General features: G+C 50.4%; 1 protein-coding gene across 1 annotated transcript; it reads right to left on the bottom strand.

Moving 5' to 3' along the window:
• Positions 1-1264: 1264 nt before the first annotated feature.
• Positions 1265-9794, bottom strand: LOC135817446 (uncharacterized). The gene is made up of 2 exons (XM_065330636.1): positions 7355-9794; positions 1265-2111 (listed from the first exon to the last, which is right to left on the bottom strand). The coding sequence occupies exon 1, from the start codon at positions 9208-9210 to the stop codon at positions 7648-7650; it is 1563 nt and encodes a 520-aa protein (XP_065186708.1). The 5' UTR covers positions 9211-9794; the 3' UTR covers positions 1265-2111; positions 7355-7647.

Below are 9794 nucleotides of genomic sequence, written 5' to 3'. Positions count from 1 at the left end.
GCAGTGCAGTGAGTTGTATCCATCACCAGACACCAGAACACCATTACTCACATAACACACATAACACCATTACTCACACAACACACATTGACCAGCAAAACGAAAATTTAATACATAATGGGCACACAGGAGCATATGTCCCCACGAGACCATAATATTATTCCAATATGGCACACAGCACAAATACAAACATGTTCACTCACACAGCACACGTACACACGCCCGCTCGCATGCACGCACACACACACACACACACACACACACACACACACACACACACATGCACACACACCATACACACACACACACACACACACACACACACACACACCACACACACACACACACACACACACACACACACACACACACACACACACACACACACACACACACACACCAGAAGTACACACACACACCAGTAGAGAAACCGTGACTTCTCAAAAGGGCCATACTAGCTAAGAGTTCCTGGTGCAACACTGCATGCATGCACTTGTCACAGTGCCACTACAACAGTGCCACCACTACAACACGCAATACTAATCAACTTCAAGTGGACACTTTCACACCAAACCTCACAACACAATTACTCAACTCAACAGAACAAATAATTGGCTACTTTGTAGCTGCATTACTCCATACACTTCCTGCTCAAGATGAACACTAATCCCAGCAATCTGTAGCTGTACACACCGTACATGTATACACCCTACACTACACAAAACATCATTGTTCACTACAATGTACTGTCTGTAGGCAGAATACAGTAGTCAGTATACTAGTAGTAGCACAAGTGCAAGCAAGAGCTGAGCAAGGATGGAGCCCATCAACAAACACACATTCCAGAGCTGGGCAGTGTGCTCCTCAGCCGCTCAGGTACCAAGCCCGCCAGACCACCCTGTGCAGTTTCCTGTCCACACGCTGTCCCCAGAGCTCGGCAGCAGTTCTCACCAGCTGCCGGGTGAATTGCCTGTGCTCGGGCAAAGCAGGACTAGCGTCACGGGTGACAACAAGCTTGTACCGGGCAGGAATGCAAATAGTGCGTACACACACCGTCAGTACAATGATACGTCGGTGTTGTGTTTCAATTGTTCATCATGTCATCCTTCAACAAAATGACTTTAAGCAAGAATAGGACAGACCCAGCCAAGGTGTGTTACACAGACGTATAGAAAAGAGCGCACACTTCAGTAGCGACTTCACCCCTGGCCGGCCTGGGATCACACCATCACAACATGGACGCACAACAACTTTGTACGCACAGTACGAAACATGCCCGTTGGCCACAGATGTTTCAGTTGGTGACAAGGTCAGACGTGGAACACACATCAATGCCACACTTACGAAATGAAAGGCTGAAAGCAATAAAGAAATGAAGCGTCAGGAATAGGCCGTCCTAGGCGAGCAGGAAAAATAAAGAATTTGGCTCACTATAAGTGTAGGGAGTGATTTCAATCACCCATTCCACTCAGCACCATGCAAACGTCCGAATCAAGACCAAATACGACCGTTAAACACCAGTAGATGCCATCAATATCAGCTCTCATGAGTTCCTGGCATAACTGTCATTTGTCACACCGACTACCATCGACACCTGCTGCTAGCAACTGTGCTCTGCTGTTTCAAAACACAAGGATGCCACAGGGGAAAGTCAGGGAAAGCGAGGCAAAAAAGGCAACTGCATCACATTTGACAACGATCAAATGCTGCATGTCCACTGACATGTCTCTGCTGTGAAACAATGCCCAGACCTGGAACGCTATTTCGATGAAAACCAGTAACGGTATGAATACGGCATCAAAGGATATCATAAATACACAGAGGCAGTGCGTCTGTAACTGCTAGAGTGCCCCGTGCCTTTAACTGCTATAGTCCTCCATGGCTGTGATTGGGCCAAGCAAAGTACACAGGGGGTATCACAAGCGGTATCGTAAATAAATATGTGCCCGTGGGCATATTACAATCTATGCATACTTGCATCCAGATGGTGCCGCAGGATTGAACTTTGCTGACAATATCGTTCCATTTAAGGCAGAGGAAAAGGCCACACATGCCGTCCTTGCTAAACACACTGCCATGTCCTAGCCGAACTAGCAGGGCAAACCGCATACCTGCGCAGCAGGACATATAGCAACAGTGAAAGCAACAGGTTGACAATCGCCTCGTTAAACAAACACGTCTGAATTTGCACCGTGGCAGGTTCAAGACCCTGGGGGTATTCACGGGCATATGTGAACATGTCATTGAGCAACCTATGCTAAAGCCGTGTAACTGCCTAGAACTGGCACCACCGCAGTCACATGGAGCTATTGCCCAAGAAGCAAAGAAGACACGAACAGCCGAGATGTCCAACACACTAAATCCATTGTGGGCCTTTCACAGAATTAGGCAAGACAATTTTCTACGCGTTCCGTAATCAAACCAGAAGCTTAGATTAAAAGTGGCTTAGGTGTGAAGAATCAGTTAGAATGATGTGGCAACTCAATCAAGAACCTGCCAGACACCCACACACTACAGATGTGATAAAGTGTGCTTAGAAGGCATGCACTGACACCAAAGACGTGGTCCGCATACGCATGGAGCGATCACGAATTACGCGTGCCCCGTACACCCTGACGTCAAAGCCTATGTGATGACCCCTGGACCCAGGGTGACTAAGTTTATAACAGTCGTGTTGAAGATTATACCACGTGAGACACTATTCGTCAATGTCTGGAGGCTCCACTCTAGCCAATTTTAAATAACCTTGTAACCTATATCACCACCATGGACTGCAGGGTATTATAGGCTGCAGTTTACAAGGTTATTAATTGGCTGCAGTGGAGCCTCCAGACATTGATGAATAGTGTCTCACATGGTATAATCTTCAACACGACTGTTAAAAAACTTAAAATCTACCTGGGTCCAGAGGTCATCACACAGGCTCTGACGTCAGGGTGTACGGGGCACGCGTAATTTGTGATCGCTCCATGCGTATGCGGACCACGTCTTTGGTGTCAGTGCATGCCTTCTAAGCACACTTTATCACATCTGTAGTGTGTGGGTGGCTGGCAGGTTCGTGATTGAGTTGCCACACCATTCTAACTGATTTCTTCACGCCTACGCCCCTTTTGACCTAAGCTTCTGGTTTGATCACAGAACACATAGCAAATTGTCTTGCCTAATTCTGTGAAAGGCCCACAGTGGCTTAATAATCTTGTACTTTAGTTTTTGTGTTGGAGTCTCTTGTGAGAGATTAGTTTTGATCAGTGCACTTGTTATTGGTTCAGCTTGACTTGTTTCGGTCCTTTTCCATGATACAGTCGTCCCTCTCTAATCCGGCACTTTATAATCCAGCACCCTCGATAAACCAGCACAATTTTCAGTAGCCAAATGTCCTCTTCATGCACATTGCAGCAGTAGATCAGATTTGTTAATCCAGCACCCTCCCTAATCCAGCAGATTTCCGTGGCACAGATGGTGCCAGATTATAGAGGGACCACTGTAATACATAATACACGAATTAGCGGTTGCCTTAGTGTTTTGAAGGTAACATTTTAGTGGTCCTTCGAGTCAGATCATGGATAGGCCGAAGCGTGCCAACCAAGGGAAGCCGGCGGAGAAGTTTGGTTCGTGGGTGGAAACAGCCAGTAGTGTTTCGGAGATCACCGCGACCAGTCGCCGGTCCGCTGGGAGTGCTCAGGCGCAAGCTGAAGTGGACAAGCTGAAGGCTGAGCTTCAGGCAGCGGAGGATGTGGCTCAGTTGGAGCAAGACGCAGAGGCGAAGGAACTTGCCCGGCAGAGAGAGCTTGTGGATAAGCGTCTGGCTGTGGAGAAGGCTGAAGCCGTGTTGGTGGAGATCACAGCATCGTCTCAGCCCAGGAGCCGTGGCAGTAGTGCAGTGGGTTCCAAAGCGAAGTGTGACGGGAGCGACCAATGTTGCAGCAGAACACCCAATGCGAAAGGTGCTGACGGTGGAGGCTCTTGCTGCCTTGGAGAGGCGCAATCCGCCTGTTTGGAAGCTTGCAATCCTAAGCGAGTGCATGGACGAGTTGGACATTGAGCAGCGCAGCTACAGGAGTCTGGGAAGGAAGCCCTTGAATCCAATGCGACCGATCCGACCGCTTCAATCGAGTCCAGTGGAAGTCGTAGCCTTGGACCAGAACTCTGACAACTATGAGTATGATGAGCAGAGTAGCGCTGGTGAGCTGAGCCATGACGGCAGTTCAGCAGTTCCAACCTCGGTCCAGCCAGGCACTGGAGTCGGCACAGTTGCCAGCTCACCCATTCATCCTGCAAGTGGAGGTGCGAACAGACTTCCCCGGAAGACTGGCCCATTTGACACCTACCAGCACTGTAGGTGTCAGTGGTGTGCATCCAAGCATAGCAAATGCAGCTTCTTCCAGTATGAGACCTCAGCCTGTTGTCACAGGTCCTGTGAGCAGTGCTCTATGGAAAGCTCCAGTGGCAGTGCCCACTCAGCCAAAGCAACCCGTCTTAACTGCTAGACCTATCACAGTCCAGTCAAGTCTTGCTGCAGTTCCTGCTGCTGTTCAGCAGCCCAAGCGGCCTACAGCTTCGAAGCCCAGGGTGCCTGCGGCAGGTCAGACACTGTTGGCTAGTGCCCCAGCATTCTAGCCAATGGGAACTCCGCCGGCGGAGCAAGGTTCGTCTAGCACCCCCTCCACCAGAGTATCTTAGTGCACCACCTGCTGAAGGCCAGTCTACACACCCCGACCCGGAGGTGCATTCAGCACAGACGTACGCGATTCCGTATGTGGAGCCACCAGTAATCAGAAGCCCTTGGTCTCGCCACCACCTAAAGCCACTGGAACTGCCAAAGTTCAGTGGGAAGGACAAGGACTTCGGCCGATGGAGGCAGCATTTCAAACAGCTCGTGGAAGAGGACACGTACATGTCGGACGACCACAAGTTTGCCCGTCTGCGGGAAGCCTTGGCAGGCGGGCAAGCGGAAGATCTTGTTGCCGACATCGTCCACGGCCCAGGCGCCTACAAGTCCGCACTGCAAGAGCTTGACGCATGGTACGGGGCCCAGCCCGAGACATCGTGCGCTATGAGAGAGAGAGAGCTGCTAGCCGTTCCCCGCATTGTCAGTGAGCGGGACCTAGATCAGCCGAAGCCATTCGCGCTCAGGCTGCGGAACACCCTCATCAACTTGAACACCGCTGGACTTACACCAGGCAGAGAACTCTACCTCAGTGTAACCCAGAAGGTGCCAAAGCCTGTCCTGACCCGCTATTTGGAGCGACACGATGACTCGCTATGCGACATTCATGGGTTTGCAGACTTCCTGTTAAAGCGTGTCATGTGCCTCAAGCAGGTAGAAGAGAGTGCTGCCAATCCCCGAGCTTCCCCGGTGGAGCACCGAGAAGCCCCAACAGGACCCAGGAAAGACATTCCACAAGCGTACTGAGCGCACACTTGTTGCCACCGAGTCATCGACCGTCAGCTGCGTGTCCTGCCACGGAGGGCATCAGCTGGCATCTTGCCCACAATTCAAGCAGCTCTCCCTGCACAAACGGTGGGAGTTTGTGAAGCCGTTGGCCATTTGCATCTGCTGTTTCAAGCCCGGCCACAAAGGCAAAGATTGCCGACAACCGAGGTGCCGGTTCTGTAACAAGCCGCACCATGAGCTTCTCCACTACCAGAAGCCAATCGCCAAGCAACCTGTGGAGTCTGCAAAAAGAGCACCATGTGCCAACACAGCCCATGGCAGAGTTGAGAAGGCGCAGAGTGCCTGCAGCGTGAGCGCCACGAGTTCTTCGTCACGTGACCAGACCACGGCACAATGACAGTGGCAGCCACCGTCAACGGGCCAAACGGGCCATCCCAGGCAACGGTGTTCCTCGACAGCGGGTCGTCGTGCAGCTTCATCAGCGCAGACCTCGTTGAACGTCTGGCGCTGCCTGTGAAGTTCGGATCCCTCGAGACTTCTGTCCTCGGCGGCGAGAAGCTGTGCCCTATCAACCAGTACGCAACGGTTGAGCTGTGTCATTCTGATGGATCAGGAACCAGTGAGTTCTCGGCTTGGGTCTTGCCGAATATCATGAACCCCATCACTACCATCAACTGGACAGACCAACAAGGATGTTGGCCAAAGTAACACATATCACCACCACCACCACCACCACCATGTATATGTAAGATCATGGTAGTTGCAGTGCTATTGGCTAATGAAATGGCATAATTATAGAATACCCATAACAAACCATAGCATTATCTTTTGCATCAAAGGGTCGGGGTAGACTGCAAAGTCAAAGGCTAATAGAGTAATAGTTCCACGCACGCATTATAGAATACCCATACCAAACCATAGCATTATCTTTTGCATCAAAGGGTCGGGGTAGACTGCAAAGCGGTCAAAGGCTAATAGTTCCACGCACGCACTGTGTACTACACTCTTGCAAGGTTCCTAGGTATTTCTGCATGTTGCCCAATTATGCCCAGCGTTCTAACCAAGGGGGGGGGGGGGGGGTAGGGGGCGCAGCGCCCCCCTACTCTGTTTGAGCCCCCCCCCCCCCCCCATACTGACCAACCACCACAATCTCAATCCCTTGACAAGACATGCAGAATCCCTGGATTTCTCTCAAAATCCCTGGATGGCACAAAAACAAGTGAAAAAGAGCTTTTCCCGCCAAACAAACGTTCGACTCTGCAGCTGTGCGTACAGCACAGATCGACCCTGTACTACATGGTACTAGGCTGTAGTGCAGTTTGATCAGTCGGCGCCCGCCTGTCACTTTGTCAGTGCAGATCTTGCATGGTCAGGTCTTCAAAGTGCTGTGCACAGTTCGAAGTGCGAATGAGCACCGTACATACCTTTGAAAAAAGTTCAAAAACCGGGACATTCGGGGAGAAACCATGGAGTTTTCAGGAAAATCCTGTATCAGACAAAACTTTGGTTTTTCCGGGAGTTTGCTTGAAATCCCCGGGACCCCGGGAGGAGTGTTGATTTTCCGGGATTTTCCCGGGAAAAACGGGAGGGTTGGCCAGTATGCCCCCCCCCCCCCCCACTCATGTTCCGATTTTCGTGTTGTTCATGCAATTCAACGAAAATGCAGCCGAAAGTCACTGTTAGATGGTTCATAAAGGCACATTTGTCTGGGGCGAAGTCGGGGATTCGCCACATACGTTGCATTTAGCGTGGCAAGACAATATTGGAAAGTGAAAAAATGGGATACCGACCCGGGTAACTGTTTCCCATGCCTGCCCCCCCCCCCCTCCCCCTACTATTTTTACCTGGCTAGAACCCTGATGCCCATACAAAACCTCCAAGTACATACATGTACATGTACAGGTAGATTGTAATCACAATCCAAAGAAAACAGCAACAGGAATAAGTCCACGCTCTCACCTTTGTGAATTGTGGTTCCACAACGTGTCCCAGCAGCTGTCCTGGCAGTGTCACACTGACCACCTAGACACTGCACTATTCACAGTTCACCGACACCTCGTTTGCCATAAGCACCTGTTGCACAGTGAAGCTTGCTGTCAGCCATGGGCACAAGAGAGATGTGCTTCACGTCACACCACCAGTGCAGCTCTGCCATTAGGATAGGCATGTGGCCTATCAGAAGGCAAATATTTGCCATATTTGGGATGACACAGCTATGCATTATATTCGGAGCACAGCTATAGATGGTAGCATTATGATCTGCCCCTGTTCAGCATGCCCGCCATGATCTTCTTCTCCAGGCGGCGTGCTATGGCCGGATGTGTTTCCAGCACCGGCTCTCCCATCAGGACACGAGACCAGCAGCTGAGCAGTGCCAGACCGGCCGTGTTGCTGCAGCCATTCACGTACAGCTCCAGCTCGGTCTTGCAGGGCGAGTGCAAGCTGCGTCGGCTGCACGACGCCGATGACGGACCAACGACATGGGCACCCCCGCACACACCCGTAGTCCAGTAGACACCATGACCATATGCAGATGTCCATGGTTTGCTCCTCCGCCACTTCACCAACTGCTGCTGGCAGATCAGTGCTCTCGCATCTCGTACGTTGAACGAAAACGACGACAAGATATTTCCCAGGAAGGCGTCTGCAGCTACGCATAGCTCATGCTCAACGATCGCAAAGTCGTGCTCGCCAAGTTCTTGCAACACATCACACACTGGATAAGCTGTTAACTGGTGAGCTCCACTGGTTCGAGGTTCACCAAGGATTGCCGTGCAGTACGTAGCGGACATGATATCCTCACAGCAGCGCATTAGCACATTGCGCAACATGGACAAGGACCAAACGTTTTGAAAATGCATGGAAAACTCGGCCACCACGGATGCATTGCGACTGAGTTTCCCAGCCACAAGCAAGGGTACATCACGACTGAGAAACACCGTACTGGCTTGGACATATGCCTCCAGTGGGTGAAAGCAATTCTTAAAAAAGTAGGAGTTGCACATATCTTGCCAATCAGAATCAGCCCGAGCGTAGACAGCATTAAATCCAGCTACACGAGCTACTAGGTGACTGTCGCTGCTTTCTTGGCATTGCGTGGTCGAGGAGGAATTGCAGAGCTTGGCACTGCACGAAATCCGTGACGTCGCATGCAGCAGAGCAGCCTGTACAGCACTCCCCACTGACCTCAACCTCTGTGAGGGACGCAAGGATTGCGCAATAGCAGCACGGACTGCTCGGAGACTGCTGGTAGTATACGTGCCGATCGATGGAAATCCCATTGCCACCTGCAGGCAGAGTCGATCGGGGAATTCATCGCGGAGGAATGTCGGCTTTATGACATCATCCTGACTCAGTGATATCTGATGCCACACTGCGTTGCTGCAAGATACAGAATCAGAAGTTGAGGAAATAGCGTCTAGTTCGACTAAGCTACGCGTGGCATGGATGAAGTATTCCTCATCAAAGTAGTACCCAAAGGCATGCAGTCTTGGCTCCACTAAGGCACCATGTCCTGGCATCGTTGCTAGGTGGTTATCGTGCCCAATCTGCGGTACAACAAACTGAGCTCCAAAGTGTTGAGAAATCGTAGCAGCCGCAATAATATACAAGCGCACGGTTGCAATACCACTGTTCGTGAAGGAGGTCGCATCGAACAAGAGCACGTGTTTTGATGCTATGACGTCCTCGGGAGAATCAGCCTGGCCTCGTGGCGTGTCTGACTCCATATCATAGCATGCATGTACTGTAAGAATGCATTGAAATACTGTGAGGATTCTAAGGCGTAATCCATACGGAGCAGAGTGAGTCCACATCCTTGACGTTGTTGATCTTCACCTCAGAAACAAACTTGCTCACACTTGACCTGGTAGCATGGCTGGGCGAAATTCCAATATCTGCTGAAGCCATCGACTTTCACTACCGGTACTAACAAGTCCAAGAGAAGTAAACCTCACATAGAATAGCATTACTGGGCATTACTGGGGTGAGTTTCGCCTTCCACGACTAATATTTGTTACCTTTTCAGGACAATTTCACAAGACAATCGCTAGCGGTTGCACTACGATGCAAAAATCGAAACACAATAATACTGACAGGATCGCTTTTCTAAAATATCGTCTGATTGGCTCGCGGATGGTTCCCAAATGTATCCCAAATCATGGCAAATGATGTCCAAAAATATTGATGTCAATCGGCTCACAGACACTGCACTGCAGAAACCAGATCAGCAGAGATCTAGATACGGTACGAGGACCTGAAGATTCAAAAATATTTGAAAAAATGCGTAGATCTACTCATCAAAGAGATTTTTTTGGAATTTTCGACCTGTCAAACATCAGCTGTATTTTCGTTCTCCGGGCCGAAAATCGATCTATTTGGTGGATTTTGTTGCCATGCC

Source organism: Sycon ciliatum, chromosome 5 (assembly GCF_964019385.1).
Source record: "Sycon ciliatum chromosome 5, ocSycCili1.1, whole genome shotgun sequence".
NCBI classification, from domain to species: domain Eukaryota; kingdom Metazoa; phylum Porifera; class Calcarea; order Leucosolenida; family Sycettidae; genus Sycon; species Sycon ciliatum.
This window is presented reverse-complemented; position numbering and strand designations above follow the sequence as displayed.

Bases quoted from the DNA above. Each gene is read 5' to 3' on its own strand.
- LOC135817446 (XM_065330636.1), bottom strand. From the start codon at position 9,210: ATGTGGACTCACTCTGCTCCGTATGGATTACGCCTTAGAATCCTCACA.